Source organism: Akebia trifoliata, chromosome 4 (genome assembly GCF_017979445.1).
Source record: "Akebia trifoliata isolate Shusen 1 chromosome 4, ASM1797944v1, whole genome shotgun sequence".
NCBI classification, from domain to species: domain Eukaryota; kingdom Viridiplantae; phylum Streptophyta; class Magnoliopsida; order Ranunculales; family Lardizabalaceae; genus Akebia; species Akebia trifoliata.
Genome location: NC_141378.1, coordinates 30,895,101 through 30,913,541, shown reverse-complemented (window position 1 = coordinate 30,913,541; position 18,441 = coordinate 30,895,101). Strand labels below are relative to the sequence as shown.

Sequence of the window (18,441 nt, the reverse complement as noted above, 5' to 3'; positions counted from 1 at the left end):
TAATCGCCTAGAAGGTAGGAAGTCCCAACATGTTTCATACTCAGGTCGTTTAGAACTCCTTAAGTCAGTCCTCTCAAGTCTGCATATCTTCTAGATTCCATCCTTCAATATTCCAAAATCCAAAGGGTATCCAAAAAAATATTGGAAACCATATTCAGCAAATTCCTTTGGGAAGGCCATACTTTAGAAAATTCCTACCATCTTATGAGTTGGAGTAATGTTTGTAAACCTATCAGGGAAGGAGGCCTTAGCGTAAGAAAGCTTAGAGACTGGAACTTGGCAGGCATGATGAAATGATTTGTTGGGAATGGGGATATATGGTCTTGCTATTCTCCTCAAAATGCATCATGGGCATGGAGAGGAATCTTAGAGGAAATGGAGTTGGCCATGAAGAACATCAGAATCCATGTTGGTAAGTGGTCTTCTGGAGAGATCCATGCCTCATAGAAGTCCCCCTCATAGCTCTACCAGTTCAGAAGTCCGTCCTATCATCACCCAAATTTCTGATTTGGCAAGCTTAGAAGGCTAGATGCTCCTCGCAATGATCGAATGGTCGAAGTCATCAATCTCATCCTTTCCCAGAATTTGGTGTTAAAAGATAGATGTGTTCGGACTCCAAGTGCTAAAAGGATTATTTTCTTTCAAAAGTGCATGGAATTCTATTTACTCTCCAAGTCCAACTCCTGATTGGAGAATATCACATGGAACCCAAAACGGGTTCCTTGATATTCTTTTTCATCTTAACTTACTCACTGTTGAAAACCTTTAAAAAAAAAATAAACTTCTTGAAGATGCTGTTACGGTGATTTGCAATTGGCAGAATGGGAGTTGGTACAATAATAATGGACGACATTCAGGTAAATATTGGGTACAAATTTCTATATTCAATATGCGATAGGCTTTTTGTGCTCTTATTTACCACCTATGGCGTGAGAGAAATAGGCCAAGGAAGCTATTCTGAAGATCTTTCAGGTTTGAGCCACAAGATTATCAGGAACTGGGCAATGTTCATACTCAGTTACCCAACCTCGATCTATCTCAACTCTTCTGGAGTTGTCTGCCGCCTGCGGTAATAAAAGGTAATAAAAGTTAACCGTGATAGATCTCTTTCTAACGATTCATTCTTATTTTGATATAAAAATCGATCGTTCACAATTCTAAAATAATTTTGATGGGGTTATAAGTTTCAGATTGGAGTGATCTTTGGTGAGGATGATCTCCTCACCATAGAGATCATCCTAAAAAAATCAGCTCAATCCAAAACTTTTAAACCACATAGGACAAAAATTGTTAGTGTTTTATCATCCTAAGATTGTCAGCCGAACATCCCACCCCATATATATATATATATATAGGGTCCTATTCAATGGCCAACTTTTCGACAAACTTTTTGGCAAAACATTTTTCAAAACATGAGTTAGAAGTTTTGGAATGGGCTGATTTTTGGTGATGATGATCTCCTCACCGTAGAGATCATCCTCACCAAAAATCAGCCCATTCCAAAACTTCTAACTCATGTTTTGAAAATTGTTCTGCCAAAAAGTTGGCCATTGAACGTGACCCATATATCTATATATATATATATATATATATATGTGTGTGTGTGTGTGTGTGTGTGTGTGAATTAATAAATAATTTAGACCGAGTCAGAGTTAACCAATTTGATTAAAATTGGGGAAATTTGTTTTAAAGTACACGGTATGTCAGGTAGGTTCCCAGATGCTTTGGGTCGTTTTGCCGTAATATCTGGATCATCCATCATACAGTACTTGGGCTTATTAGGACTTGTCAGTCAAACAATATGGTCTAATTGCACACACCATTCATACAACCCAAATACACATTCATGATCTTTTCAACACTTGTAACGTTTTTCTTTTGATAGCTTCTTTTCCAGAACAACAGAGCAACATGAATACCCGATGCAGCCGAAGAAGAAAGAGAATGGCATAGTGAAAGGGTAAAGAGAGGAATGAAGGAACAGCGATAGTACTGGAGTCGAGTTCTATATATTCACATTTAATCATTTGAAACCATTGGAGAAAGTTCAGATTGTATTGCTCCATACACAAGGAATGAAATAAAATAGAGAGAATCAAAGGCAGGTAGGAGTAAGAACATCTGAGAAAAGGAAAAAAAATTAAAGTGGGCAAGGAAAAAAAACGGAAGAAATGAACAGATTTGAGTGAGTAGAGTTTATTCAATTAAATATAGAAGGGCAAAGAAACTGCCTGAAAGATGCAGATATTGATTAAGTTTGACAATTGCATTCATCCTTAGTTCAATCTCATGGAGAATCAAGATTCATGTTTAAAACTAGTTTAGGATAGCTTCAGTTAAATCCACACTCAGATACAAAAGCGCCCTTTTAATTCTAAGTTTTATTTTCAACTGTATCAACAAGCTTGCATCGCTTATTTAAACAATTCAAAGCTACAACTTGATAACAGTTTGAAAGTAGTTTAACATGTTACCAAGAGGGATAAACTGGAAAAGCTTACATGCAAATACAAATTTCACGATGCTGCCTCAGTGGCAGATCGTGCTTGTTTTCGAGCTTCTTCCCGCATTACTGCTTTGACATAAATCTCATAGCAACAGCCTAACACAAACAAGTAATGAGAACTTCAGTTGCAATAAACAAAAATACATCTTTATGATCTGATATAGTAGATAGCAGATCACATAAACAAATAGTTTTTCTTTGATGATTACACAAATAAAACTCCATAATCATGTACGGGCATACCTGCAACAACAATAATCGTAAGAACATCTCCAACTCTTTTGAGTCTATACACACTCTTCTTGTGTGACTTGAATCGCTTCAGTGCGGGGTCTGCTTCCAAAAGCTGACAAGTAAAATCACTTGACTTTGTTCAGTGTGATGTAATGTAGAAGTAAGAACATATAGTGAAGTTAAACACCAATCACAATTCCATTTAAGCATTGCCAAAGATAAAGAACGCAGTTTTGGAGAAAATAATCTAGGGCCAAAAGAATTTACTCAAAACAGTTCTAAATAAGTAAACCACACTCCATCTAATGAAATTAAATATCCATGTCAACAGAGACCATTAAATTTCAGTAGTTCATATGAAAATGATGCATCAGAAACAAAGGGCACGAAGTAGTTCAGAAGTAGGGCTGCAACCTGGGCGGGTTGGATTGTAAACCCAGGCTCAACCCAAGTGGCAAAGCCCTCAACCCGAGCTTAACTCAACCTGGTCATCGTGCCTGAGCTCATTAACTCAAGCTCAACCCGAGTTTGAGCTCCAAAAATTGGGTTAGCTTGAATTATGTAGTTTTGGGCGGGCTGGGCTCGTTGAACAACAATAATTTTATTTTGGTCAACAAATAAATTTTATATATGAAACAAGAAATACAACATTAGAAAAAATAACCACTAGTAAATAAACTTGCATGCAATCTCTAAATAGATCATTGCAAGAAGATTTAGACAATATCATTCCGAAAGAAAACAAAAACTTAAGATAATTAGTTACTAAAAATATTTGGAGGAAGAAATAATTAAAAAAATATTTTCAAAATATGTAACCAGTATATAGCATCCTGATCAGGTAGAATTGGGTTGCCCGACCCCTCCACTGGAGCTCAACCTGAATTAAGATCGGGTTGAGATATTCTAACACAGTCTTAACTCATTGTCTACATAACCCAGCCCAGGCTTGCCCATCAATCGAGTTGAGCTCAGGTCAACCTGCCCAAGTTGCAGTCCAATGCAGAAGAAAATGACACCAGAAACACAGTGGAACAAAAACGGTACAAGTGTCTTGAAAGCTAAGTGTGGCAAATGGCTCCTACTACTTAAATTGAGAAGGAAGTTGTACACTAGAATTTTGGAGGAGTCGCTAACCACATAAGATGAATGTGACAGTCACTAAAGAACTTGATAATAAGAGTTTAGCAGAAGTTGCTAGAACCTGGAAGTCAAATTCAGTTTAATGCGTTCAGGAACTTGTCAATCAAGCTAACATTAGTTTTGAGAGTGTGCCGTATGATGTGCACCTCATCTTATTGTTAGCAGGAAATTCTCTTGATTTATCAGGTGAATGCACACGTTTTTATAACTTAATTTTTTGTCGTATTTATTGAATTGGCAGCACAGGTGTACAAAGAAACCCCCTCTTTTCTTCCCAAAAAAATGTTTTTGAACTAGAACAAACCCTTATGCATCTTCCCATTCCTCCTTATTGAATAATATAGTATATGCTTGAATTTTGGCTCCTTAATTGCAAAATTCATACCCAACACTTAATTACTGTGCTTGATTCTTAGGTGTACAGATAAGAAGATGGATAGGCAATCTTATTACATTTTTTCTCATGTTTCCAGTGCACAGCTCTTGTGATTCAAATTTGTGAGGCTGTACATATTATTTGATTTAATCAATAAACCTTTTGGTCAGGTCCACCTAATCCCCACTTTCCATTCTAAAAAAAATTCTTGAGTTATAGCTCTTATTTATTTATTTTTAGCAGAAACCTATTTTGGTTATGCATATAAATTGTTCTTTCATCATCACTCATAATGATCCCAAACATTGGGATCGACAACATCAATCTTAAAATGTTCATTAAAGTCTATTATTGTTTTAATGTAGATTAACAGGTTCCCTCTACAACAGCACTAAATCAGCTTCTCATTTATTGCATGAAAGAGAATTGCCTTTCCTCATGGACTGTAAAGAATTTATTATTAAACGTCACCACCATCACCATCAAGCCTTATCTCAAGTGTCTGGGTTCAGCTAAATGAATCATGTTTCTCCATAGAATTCTATCAAAAACCATATGATAATTCAGTGTCTAATATCTTATCCCAAATGCCTAGGTTCAGGTAAACTAATCACATTCCTACATAGAATTCTATTTGAAGCCATATCTGTTGTGCATGTGAACACCTTTGTGAAGTCACTTAGTAATCTAACCAAACACCTATTGGGTATTTCACCAAACACCTTGTATGCCACACCTTCCAAGACCTTGTTTGATAATGGCAATGAAGGATAACTCATCTAATAGTAGCAAATGCAAAGAAGATAAATAATCACACAAAGAAAGAGTAAGAACACAATACCCACAACACGAGATTTTACATGGTTCACCCAAAGGCTACGTCCACAAAGGTATGAGCGTTGGAGCTCGATTTAACTATGAAAAACACAGGGCAAATCGATATAAGGAGTCACCTCTATCACTTAGTTTCACCTTCTTCTAGATATCAATCTTCCCAAACCTCTCAACCTCTCCTCTCTTGGGTTTTCTCTCTTTCTCTACTCTTCTCTTGAAAAGACTTAAGACTTAAAGTTAGACTCACAACGAAAGAAAACAAAACCCCTTTTAGAAGCACCACATAAGTGGACCACTTACATAAGTTACAAGCCCTACCCAAATAACCTTGGACCGACAAAGAAAAACACACATACTTGAATTGGGCCTAATTGTTTTGAGCCATACTTCAACTATCTCCACCTTGGCGAAAAAACTATTTGACCCTTGGAAATGTAAGAAATGTTGGAAATGTTATAAAACCTCCACCTTGATGAGAAACCTCTCATCTCCATGCACCTCAAGTGAGTAGGTACCCTCCAATCTCAACAAGCAATGAGATTAAGCAAGTTTAAGCAATGCTCAAATTTGTCCCTTGTAACCAGTTTAGTGAGATCTCCCTCACTTGCCATTAGTGCAAAATGCACTTCATCCTCCCATCCATACCTTTGAGGTGGTATGATGGTTCTTTTTGGCCTTCCTTGTACTATGTTAGAAAGCTCATCATAAGCCTTCTCTTGTTGTTGTTCATCCCCACCGAGTGTGCTACCCTCCTCAAATTCCCTTGTAGTCTTCTCCGTGCTAATAGGAATTTCGATAACTACATTGTTACCAACAACTGACTTCCCACCATCATTTTTCTTGAATTCTCCCTTTGCCATATAACCTTCATCAAATACGACATCTCTACTAAGGATTTTTTTCTTGTTTACCAGATTCCAAAACTTGAATCCCTTCACTCCCTTCTCGAATCCGAGGAAGATGCACTCAAGTGACTTTGATTACAACTTGTTTCTCTCATTACTTGGAATGAGAACATATACCTTGCACCCAAACACTTTCAATGTAGAGTAGTCCACTTCTTTGCCTGTCCCCATACCTCTTCAGCACATTTAAATTCAAGTAGCTTAGATGGTGACCGATTAATCAAATAACAAGCATGGTTAACCGATTTCGCCTAAAATAATTCGAGCAACCCCGCATGTAACCTCATGCATCTCTCCCTCACCATGAGAGTTCTATTCATCCTCTAGGCTGTGCCATTTTGTTGAGGATTTTTCTTCATAGTGAAATGCCTTGTGATGCCTTCTTTTTTGCAAAACTTCAAGAACTTGTCATCTTTGTACTCACTCCCATTGTCACTTCTCAAGTATTTGATTTTTCTCCTTTTTGATTTCCTACTACAGTCTTCCATTCCACAAACTTGGCAAAGACATCGGATTTCTCCTTCATAAAATAGACTCAAATCTTTCTTTAAAAATCATCCATGAAAGTGACAAAGTAGCGAGCTCCACCTTTTGATTTAATAGGTGCGGCCCCCACATATCAGAATGAATGTAGTTTAACAATCCCTTACTCTTGATCCCTTTGTTTGCAATCTTGAACGACACCTTACTTTGCTTTCCCATCACACAAAACTTATAAAATTCTAGCTTGCATGCCCTAACACCCTTCAGCAATTGTCACCGATGTAACTCTTGCATTGATCTTTCACTCATATGGCCAAGTCTTAAATGCCAAAGTTGAGTTTCATCCTTTCTAGAATTTTTCTCTGTGGATATTACAACTTCACCTAGAATTATGTTCCCCGAAAGCTTGTAGAGGTTATTTGCAAGCTTCACACCATTTATTATCACCATGTCTCCCTTAGACACCTTGAGTGCTCCATCCTTTGTCGAGAAAGAACACCCATTTGAGTCAAGTGTGCCCAAGGATATAAAATTCTTCTTGAGCGTCGATACGTGCTTCACATTACCTAAGGTTCTAACAACCTCATCATACATTATTATCTTCACGGTACCCATTCAAATGACTTTGCATGCCGCATCATTACCGATTAGAATATCCCTACCGTCATAAGGTTCATAAGAGTCAAACTAATCACGATTGGAGCACATATGAAAAGTACACCCAGAATCTAAAATCCAAGAGTTGGAGTTGAGATTACCCAAAGATGCCGCTAAGAGCTCTCCATTGCTTTCCAATGCTATGCTTACCGAGAAGCTTGACTCAACTTTACTTTCTACAATCTCTTTTGTAATATTAGGGCTGTCAACGGATACCTATCCGATCGGATAGTGCTGTATCCGAATTCGAATCCGAAAAAAAATATTGATATCCGAATTCGAATTCGAATCCGATCGGATATCTTTAACCAATATTCGAATTCGAATTCGAAAAATATATCGGATATCCGATAATATCCGATTCGATAAAAATCCTAATTCGATGTAAAAAAATCGATTTTCCTAATTTTTTCAACTTCATAAGTTTTAATCTTCAACGTATTTCAGAGTTAAAATCAAATAAGCTTTGATTTTTGAAAAAAAAAAAATGGTTTTAAAATCAAATAAACTTTGATTTTTGAAAAAAAAATTATGAAAATTTTGAATAATACATAGGGTTTTAGTGTGAGAGAGAGAGAGAACGATGAAGAAACTACCTGATGCTCGCCGACCGGAGACGATGGTGGAGACGATGGCGGTTATACCGTTACGGAGCTCGCACGATTGAAAAAAAGTGGGTTTTAGATTTACTGAGAGAGAGAGAGAATGAGAGAGAGGAAATACCTACCTCCATCTTCGCCGGCCGGAGAAGAGGGTGACTGTACTTACACAGTGGAAACCCACGGTTGGTAGAAACGTTCTCTGGTTTACGGATGAGACATTAGAGAAGATAAATATTTCGAGTTACATTTCGTTGTGAAACTCGAATACACGAGAGCATATATGTGTATAAATAGCTTTTTGTTGTGTAACATGAATATCGGAGCGGATATTATCGAATCGGATATCATAATATCCGAATTCGTATCCGAAATTTATTCGAATGTTAAAATAACATCCGAATCCGAATCCGATATCCGAAATTTTCGGATAATATCCGATTTTTCGAATTCGAATTCGGATTTCGGCTATCCATTGACACCCCTATGTAATATCCCTTCTTCACGCAATAGTAGCACTCCACTTCATTTTTACTTCTAGATTTGGATCTAGAATTTTTCTCTTCGAATTTTCCCTTCTCCTTTGTTTGGCTTCGCTCACTTTAACCCTCCGCAATGAGTCCTTCCCCTTGAGCATCCTTCTCACTTGACTTGTTCATGATCACGTGATAGATAAGGTCTTGAACCACTTCCTTAAACTTGAGGGTCTCCTTGCCAAATATAAGTGTAGTTCGAAAGTGTTTGAAGGAATTAGGAAGTGATCTCAACAAAAGCAATGCTTTGGCTTCTTCTTCAAATTTCACTTCTACCTTCAACAAATCACTAAAACACCGATTGAACATGTTCAAGTGCTTCATGATGTCTTGTCCCTCCTCCATCCTTAGGCCATAGAGTTGGTCATTAAGGAATAGCTTGTTGGACAAAGTATTTCCCATGTAAAGCTTCTCAAGCTTATCCCATATTCCCTTTGTAGTCTTTTCTTTCATGACGTTATACATGACTTCATCGGAGATATCCAACTCAATGGAACTAATAGCCTTCAAATCCAACTCTTCCTATGTCTCATTAGACATGTTCTCCAACATCGCTTCAATGCCTCAAATGAAATTATGAAGCCCTTGTTGGATAAGAATATTCATCATCTTCCTTTGCGACAATGTAAAGTTTGATTTTCCTTCAAATAGTTTCACCTCAAACTTCACCCCACCGGAACTTCCAATCATCATTTTACCATTTTTCGTCATTGCAAACCCCCTAGATAACCTAGGCTTTGATACCACTTGTCATGTATGTGAACACCTTTGTGAAGTCACACAGTAATTTGATCAAACACCTATTGGGTATTTCACCAAACACTTTGTACGCCACACCTTTCAAGACTTTGTTTGATAATGGCAATGAAGGATAACCCAACTAATAATAGCAAATGCAAAGAAGATAACCAATCACACAAAGAAAGAGTAAGAACACAACACCCACAACACGAGATTTTACATGGTTCACCCAAAGGCTATGTCTGGAGGTATGAGCATTGGAGCTTGATTAACTATGACGAAAATGGGACAAATCAATAAAAGAAGTCACATTTATCACTTAGCTTCACCTTCTTCTAGATCTCAATCTTCCCAAACCTCTCAAACTCTCCTCTCTTAGGTTTTCTCTCTTTCTCTACTCTCTTCTCTTCAAAAGACTTAGACTTAAAGTTAGACTTACAACAAAATAAAACAAAATCCCTTTTAGAAGCACCACATAAGTGGGCCACTTACAAAAGTTACAAGCCCAACCCAAATTACCTTGGACTGACCAAAAAACACATACATACTTGGATCGGGCTTAATTGTTTTTGAGCCCTACTTCAACAATATCTTGTGTTACAATGTCTTCATATCTTAACCCAAATGTCTAGCTTCGGGTAAACGAATCATGTTCCTTAGTCCAATTCTACCTAAAGCCATATCTTACATCTCAAGTGTCTACATGTCTACTCTTTTTTTTATAACCAAGTCTACATGTTTACTCTCAGTAAGACAATCCGCGCCTTCTTTAGTATCGATCTTATGCTGTTTTTGTTTTCTTTTCATTTTTTTTATAAGCTCATAGGTTAGTGGGTGAAGATGCGTTTTGAACCCAACTCATGGTATCAATACACACAAACTTTACCAACTTAGCAAATTGGTATCTTCAATTCACTCTATTGCACAAATAAAATAACGTTGAAAATGTAATAGAATTTAGATTTTCATACATTGATTCATTGCATAATACTTGAGCATCACTATTTTCAAGAAGGTTTAAGGCATTGAAATCCTATTCTCTTATACGTCGCCACTCGCCATAAGGTTATATCATGCATCAATATCGAATTTTGACTATTATATCAATACTCTGGAGGTTTGGACTAGTTTACGAGTATAATACAACCGACGAAGTTTGGAACTAAACAAAAATGTTGTTCACTCATTGGCAAACAAATACAACAGTATAATTTCAACTCTGAAAAAACAATAATGGGAGAAAACCCATAATTAAAGAGGACAGCTTTTACCAACCCCTATTAGAATGGAAGATGGTTCATCTTTACTTGTTGAACTCTATTGGTATCAATGTACAACAGATAGTCCACATAGCACGAAAGGAGTTCAAAATTGAGTTTTTTTTTTTTTTTACTTCATCAGGGAACCATTTGACATGCATCCTGAATCTAATTTATAGTGACAAAGTCAGGATTCAGGAAAATTCAGCAAGGGACAAATTTGACAAAAGATGGCCAAGTCCACGAAAAATGGGGAAAAAAATATACTAATACAGTAAGACTTATGGATAATATAAAATGTATATCTTATATAGTAAACATAAACATAATACTAAACAAAATTACAAATATTCATATTAAATATAATATAAAAATGCATTTTTTAAAGTTTTGCGAATAAGGCCCTGCTAGGTATGCAGCAAATCCTTTGCAAATGCAAATAATTTTCTGAAATCAATTTTACTGGTGCTTGGTTACACTGTGCAAATGATTTGCATTGCAAAAAAATATTTTATTTTTAATAATAATTATTTAAATTATAAAAATAAAAAATAAAAACTAATTACGTTAATCAAAACATACAAAACCTGAATTATCTCACTGGTTCACCAACAATACCGAGATGACACAGAGTGAGTAATCTGTTTCAGCTGATCTCTAAAACCATGACTTCATCAAAATTCAATAATTGATATGCAATAGCGGTTCAGTCAGATCTGTTCTGTGTCCCTAAATGTATATTTTCCTAACTATTAGGGATAATAACAATGATACAATCCGAAAGATTGGAGGGGAAAACAATAGATAAGAATATAAAGGAAGGACCAATATAAATATAAATCAAGTCCACCTATAATGTAGGTTCCTCGCAATCACAAGGATAAAAATTGAAGCCCAAAACTGCTAACAAGAACAACTGCTTTACTGACAGTTAACCTCTCAAAGCCACAAGTACCTAGTTTTTCTTCTTTTTTTTGCTTCCTTTTCCCGGCACACGACAGGGCCATAAATTATGCTTGTAATTGTAATATACACATTCTACACCAAAACCTTTTTTTTTCCTCAACCATACAAACTTTCTGACATCGAAAGCGTGTGAATCAATAGATTCGATAGAAATTACAATATTGTATTCAATAAAAAAACGCAAAATCAATTTGAATCAATAGATTTAATTGATAAACAAACAATAGCTTGAAAGAAAATAAAACATAAAGCTAAAAAGTAATTAAGAAATGAAAAATAATTGAATTGATATGTTTTTTAATTGATTGAATTTCATTTTTGAAGTGCTCCTTATATAGATAACATCATCATAACAATTTAGAAACATTCTAAAATACTAAAACATAACTTTCCTATCCTATTAAAACTCAATTTGGACATTTCTAAGCACTTCTAATTGTACCCTAAATAATAAAAACGAATTTAGAATAAAATAGAAACCTAAAACAAATTAGAGACTAAAAAAATTAGAAACTACACAAAATAGAAACTTCCTGAAGTTGAAATAGAAACTTCCTAAAGCTGAAATAGAAACTAACTAAAAAACTTAGAAATTGCTTAAAATTCAAATAGATTAAACACATAGGACTAAAATCTAAATTGGGTTGAGTGTGGACCCAACAGGGTCAACCCGAACCAGCTCGTCAAACCCGAATTGATCAGATTTGACTAAGTCAACTCGGTCAGAAAATTCTGATCTTCCTCATGTAGATGTCCTACATCACTTTCACTCTTGACCAGACCACCCACAAATGACATGAAACCGCATTGTCACAAAACCCACACACCAAAGGAATGATTGGGAATAGATTATGGGAAAGAATGGGTAATAAGCATAAATAAACACCGACCAGACCTGACTTGACATAACACAATTTCTCTCCTGAAAAAGCAACCAGCACACAGCTCCAGCAATACCACAAAGGCACTAAGACGAGAGGATGGATTGCAAAGTAAGCTGCTGTTGTGGCTGTAAGGATGGCCAAGCCCTGCTTGGTACACTACAAATCATTTGCACTTGCACTACAAATGTTTTGCAATGCAAATGGTTCCCAATGAATGATTTACCATTGCTTGGCAACCAGTGGGAAATCTCTTGCAAATCCTTTTTTTGTGATTTGTTGATCTATGCAATAAAAAAATTCATTGTGATTTTGCAAATGATTTGCAGTGCTTTGTATGCCGCAAATCCTTTCGTGAAAGCAACCCATATTGCTAATTGAAAGAATCGTAAATTAATCACGACTTTTTTCAATAAATCAGAGAATTTTGTCACCATGATCATATTAATGAAGTAGAGTATAAGATTCAACTTCAATTGAATAGGTAGATTACTTTCTAACAATAACCTCACTATGATCGGTTTTGATTTCTCCGGATTGGGAAGTGCACTTTGAGGGGTTTCATCAAGCGACGATTCCAAATCCAACTTCGGATCAATGTCTCATCTCCTTGGTAGCAAGAGAGCGAGCGCAAAAGACAATTCCCTTTCGTTTTAAGACTATGTGATTACAACATCCTAATTTTAAAGATTCCACAATTGGTGGAACGAGTTCGCCTTCATTGATAGACACGGAGCGATGTTTAGGAAAAAATTGAAGTTTATCAAGGAAAAATTAGAATTGTGGAACAAGAAGGTTTTTGGGAGGGTGGAGCTAAAGAAAAAAAAAAACAATTCTTGAAGAGATTGACAGTCTTGATAGGGAGCAGGAGAAAGGGCTGTCGGGGGAAGGTGATAGGGCAAGGAGGGTGAACCTTACATCAGAATTTCAAAAGGTGGTTGTGTTGGAAGAGATTAGTTAGAGGCAGAAGTCGAGGGTTACTTGGTTGAATGAAGGCGATAATAACACGAGGTTTTTTCATAAAATGGCTTTTTGTCGTAATCGTTCTAATGCATTTTCAATTTAAAGATTGATGGGGTGTGGAAGTCGGAGGAAGAAGAGATCACGAAATGAGTTGTGGGTTTTTATAAGAAGTTATATTCTAAGGAGTTTTGAAATAGACCAAAGTTGGACCATCTAACTTTTGACACTATTTCGGGGGAAGACAAAGTTTGGTTGGAAAGACCGTTTGAGGAGGTGAAGACTTTTAAGGCTATTGCGAGCATGGCAGATGACAAGGCCCCAGGTCCGGAAGGTTTTACAATGGCCTTCTTCAAATCATGTTGGGAAATTATCAAAAGTGATCCCGTTGTTGTTTTTGATGACTTCTTTAATGAGGTTTTCTTAGACTTAGACACTAGTACTACTCTTGGAAATTTCTGATTTCAGGCCTAGTAGATTGGTTTATTTAGTGTATAAGATTATGGCAAAGCTTTTGGCATCAAGAATGAAATCAGTTATAGAGAGTATTATTGCGTCGGCACAATGAGTTTTTGTTAAGGGTAGACAAATCCTTGATGGGGTTTTTATTGCGAATGAGTATTGATTCTAGAAAGGAGTTGAATTTGACAGGGATGGTGTACAAAATTGATCTTCAGAAAGCTTATGATCATGTCAGTTGGAATTTCTTAAAGGACCTTCTTACTCGCATGGGTTTTGGTAGTAAATAGATCTCTTGGGTCATGAGATGTGTCTTCAACATCCTTTTCGCTTTGACTGAATGGGTCTCCAGAAGGTTTCTTCAAAAGTTCCAGGGGCTTGAGACAAGGTGACCCGTTATCACCTTTCCTTTTCATCGTGGTGGCAGAAGCTTTGGACCGCATGTTAGCTAAAGGGGTAGATATTGGGGAGCTTACTGCGTTTGCTCCGGAGAGAATGGTCATTTGATATCTCATTTCCAATTTACGAACAATACTCTAGTGTTCTTGGATGATTCGAGTTCTCAGTTGAGGTTTTTGAGTGGTGCTATGTGTTGTTTTGAAGCTATTTCGGGTATTCCAGTGAATTTTCGCAAGACTAAGATTTTTCCGATTGGCAACATCCCAATAGTAAAAATTTTGACGGGTTCTTTTGGATTCTAGGTCGGTTCACTCCCCACCACTTCGTTAGGGCTGTCTTTGAGGGGCCTTATAATAGCAAAAGTTCGTGGGATCCCATCATTGAGCGAGTTGGGAAGAAACTTAGTACTTGGAAATCAAGATTCCTCTCTAAGGGTGCAAAATTGACTCTTATTAAGAGCTCTTAGGCAAGCATCCCTAACTACTTTCTTTCTTTGTTCTCCTTACCACATTATGTGGAAAAGAAGCTTAACAAAATTTGCAGAGAGTTCCTTTGGAACGATAAAGATGGATCGAGAAAATTTTGCTTGGTAAGTTGGAAGAAAATGTGCAAACCAAAAAAGCTAGGGAGTCTTGAGCTTCGTAGTTTTTGTGGGTTGAATTCAGCTCTTCTAAGTAGATGGTTGTGGAGATTTGTGGATGAGGGAAACGGTTTGTGGAGGAAAGTTATTAGTAGTAAGTATGGGGAGAAAGCTCATGGTTGGGAAAGCAATGAAGCAAATGGTCCTTATGGTTGTGGGTTGTGGAAAGGTATTCTCAAAGTATTGCCGTGTTTCAGAAGGAATGTGAGATTTAAGGTTAGAAGGGGAAATGGAGTTTGTTTTTGGGAAGATTCTTGGTGTGGCAACGCTCCATTTTTTGAGAGATTCCCTTCTCTTTTTGCATTTTCACAAAAACAAGGTAATACAATTTCGTGCTTCATATTAGGAGATGAAGCTTCGGTTGCTTGGGACTTTGGTTTTTGGAGGTTTAATGATTGGGAAATTGACAAACAGGGATGACTGTTGAGGTGCTTGGACAGTTTCTTTCATCACCTTATCCTTGAGGATAGGGGGATGTGGGCGGACTCGAAGGAAGGTTTGTTTTTAGTTTGATCTATTTTCACTTGGCTTGCGGCATTAAAGCGTATTCCAACTTTGGACCTTCTTATCAAGAAGATGGGTAATGCCAAATTTTTGTGGTCTTTGCAAAGAGAATGGGGAGTCCTCGAATCATATTCTCTTACATTGCTCTTATGCCAAGCAAATTTAGGATCATTTCCTTTTCTTATTCGGGATTTTTGGTTGCTTCCCTTGCTCGGTCAAATCCTTATTCAAAGTCCGGCCTCAATGGGATTTTTTCTTTTACTAAGGTAAAGAGGATTTTATGGAGCATCACCCCATTTGTCATTTGTTAGATTATTTGGAAGGAACGTAACAGCCGGATCTTCAATGGAAAAGAGAATGACGTCAAGGACACTGTGCTTTCAGTTCTAGCTCTTTTATTCTATTGGGGCAAGGTGTTTAGAGGGGTAATCTTTGAAGACTTTCTTGTTAGATGGGATAGGGTTTGTAATCTGGAGGAGTTAGTAGTTTTCTTTTGTTTTTGTTGTGTTTGTTTTAATGGTTTTTTCTTCTTTCGGGTTGGATATATCATCCTCCCTTCTGTAAATTTCTTCCCTCTTTAATAAATTGTTTGTTTGCCTATCAAAAAAAAGAAAAAAAAAAATTATCATTTTGTTCGAGAACGAGTTGTTCACGGTTCTCTTCAGGTTCAATTTAATCCAAGTCATTTAAAGGTGGCAGACATTTTTACCAAAGGTATTTCTTCTTCTATGATTTTTCTGCCATTGCGATCAAAACTGATCGTGCTAGATGTTCAGCCACTCAGTTTGAGGGGAGTTGTTAAGGAGAAGAAGCACTTTGTCTCTGACCCATCACTACATAAACGTGGGGTAGTTGGAAACTAGCCCATTCTCACATGTGGGGCAATATGTAACTGACCCATTACTAAGAAAGTGGACAGTGTCGTTGTGATCCAAACTGACCGTGCTGGATGTTCAGCCGCTCAGTTTGAGTGAAGGGGGGAGGGGTTGTTAAGGAGAAGAAGCACTTTGTCTATGACCCATCACTACATAAACGTGGGGTAGTTGGAAACTGACTCATTCTCACATGTGGGGCAATATGTAACTGACCCATTACTAAGAAAGTGGACAGTGTCGTTGTGATCCAAACTGACCGTGCTGGATGTTCAGCCGCTCAGTTTGAGTGAAGGGGGAAGGGGTTGTTAAGGAGAAGAAGCACTTTGTCTATGACCCATCACTACATAAACGTGGGGTAGTTGGAAACTGACTCATTCTCACATGTGGGGCAATATGTAACTGACCCATTACTAAGAAAGTGAACAGTTTGTAAAGCAACTTAAAACCATTGCAATTATAAGAGCAATAATACGAACAAATTTCTCGAACCCTAATAAAACATACATACAACAAAGGAAAGATCTGATATAAAACTTCATCAAAATGGATCGATTACAGACAGAAAAAAAAGAAAGATCGAGAGAACTACTAACAGCTTTCTCGCGAGCCCCCGGTTCGATGTGAAATCGACGACGAAATTGAAGTGTTGGACCGTCCATCTTCTGATCAACAAAATAGAGAAACCAAAATCAGTAAGAGAGGAATCGATTGATCGATTAAAATAGAGTGGAGAAGAGGAAGAAACAACCTGAGATTGAGATTGAAATCCAGAAAAAATGGTGGTTTTGTTGAGAAAAAACGCCATTTTCGCGAAATTAGGGTTTCGGAGAAGTAAATCACTGCAGCAACGTAGAGATGTGCATCAAGGAAGATGAATGGCGAGCCCCACCATGGACGATTGCCTTTTTTATGTGTTAGCGTCCTCCTTATGTGTACAGTAGTACATCGGGAATTTAATAAGGCTATTTCCGGGATTATTTAACGTCTTGATCAGGAAAACGAATCAGGGGTGAAAAAAATACCTGTTAATTCACCCGAAACCTGGCCCGAAAGTGTCCGAACCCGACTTGGTTCAGGACTACAATTTCTACTAGGGTGCAACTTGGTTCGGGTTGGTTCGATTTAGAGTAAAATCAAAATCGAACCGATCAAGATCGGTTTCATTATATGGGAATCAGAACCGAATCGAATTGAGTTGGTCTAAAATCAAACCAACCCAAATCGACCTTAATTCAATTTGGTTCGGTTCGATTTCATGGGTTGCCAAAAAAATTTATCAATTAAAGAATAAAAATAACAAAGAAATCAACTCATTTAATAATCTTAAAAATAAAATAATAAAAAACCAGTGCTATTTCATCCAAACTAAAAATCCAAATAATGGAACCATACTAAAAAAAAATCCACCACCCAAAGAAGAATACCAAGCACAAAAACAATCAAAACCCATTAAAATGAAAATGACCCATTAAGAAGAAACCACACAAGTAATCCAAAATAAAACAAAATACAGATTTTGTTTTCAAACCATAACAAACAAATTCCAACACCAACAAAGCAAAATAAACATTAAAAACAAGACCCACACATATCAGATATTCATTCAACAAAACACAAAAACAAAATCCCACCAATCGGAAAGAGAAAACTCACTCCATTTCTATGAGCTCTCTCAACAAGACAAGAATCCATCACTACAAATTGAATGCAATCAAACACCACCTTGTCTATACAAGGATCACTACCACTGCTCACCTGCAACTCAATAACCTCAATAGGAAAAGAATGAAAATTTGAAGAAGAATCAAGAGAAACTCATTCACTCACTGCAAAGTGACACTCTGCTCTACAATCATCTTCTTACTTCTACCACTCTTACTCTTCTTCTTCTTCAATCTTGCAATTGCAAAATACGAAAGACGAGAGAGAGAGAGAGAAAGAGAGAGAGGGAGGGAGGGATGGATGATCGCCGGCCACTGGGAGTTCAGCCCACAGCCGCACCTTAGCTGCAAGAGACAAAAAAGAGAGAGTAGAGGAGGGAAAGAGGGAAAATGGGAAAGTAAGAGACATCTTGCACTATTAGTCCTTAGGGTTTTAAAAACCTAATATTTTTATTTAAAATAGCATTCGTTCGGTTCTCGATTTGGCTCGGTTCTTTACAAGGTTTGAACCAAGAACCGAACCGAATTCACCGGTTCTTCATTTTTCAAATCCGAAACCAAACCGTTATCAATCTAAACCAAACCAAATCAACCCAAAATCCACGGTTTGGTTTGGTTCTCAGTTTGAACCGAATTAAGTTGCACCCCTAATTTCTACAACCTGTAAAATACCTGATGCCCATTACCTGTTATTAGATACACCTAAAATATTTATAGTTTTAAGTTAAAAATATAGGTCTGGATCCCTTGACTCCTAAGAATGATTCCTGAAAAAAACACATGATCCAATCATTTAAAAGCAAAATCCTACAATTGAGATTTATCC

The 18,441-nt window shown here is 37.0% G+C and overlaps 1 protein-coding gene across 6 annotated transcripts; it reads right to left on the bottom strand.

Annotated features, from left to right (window-relative positions):
• Window positions 1–773: 773 nt before the first annotated feature.
• Window positions 774–17,913, bottom strand: LOC147404707 (succinate dehydrogenase subunit 7A, mitochondrial-like). 6 transcript variants are annotated; one of them, XM_086440761.1, is made up of 6 exons: window positions 17,782–17,907; window positions 16,703–16,793; window positions 16,548–16,616; window positions 2,750–2,852; window positions 2,502–2,602; window positions 774–1,064 (listed from the first exon to the last, which is right to left on the bottom strand). In XM_086440761.1, the coding sequence occupies exons 1-5, from the start codon at window positions 17,808–17,810 to the stop codon at window positions 2,517–2,519; spliced, it is 378 nt and encodes a 125-aa protein (XP_086296887.1). In that variant the 5' UTR covers window positions 17,811–17,907; the 3' UTR covers window positions 774–1,064; window positions 2,502–2,516. The 6 variants fall into 6 exon arrangements, with proteins under 6 accessions (XP_086296887.1, XP_086296889.1, XP_086296888.1 ...); XM_086440763.1 differs by lacking the exon at window positions 774–1,064 and adding an exon at window positions 17,608–17,709 and having other exon boundaries at window positions 2,354–2,602; window positions 17,819–17,834; XM_086440762.1 differs by lacking the exon at window positions 774–1,064 and having other exon boundaries at window positions 2,354–2,602; window positions 16,548–16,613; window positions 17,782–17,913.
• Window positions 17,914–18,441: the final 528 nt, after the last annotated feature.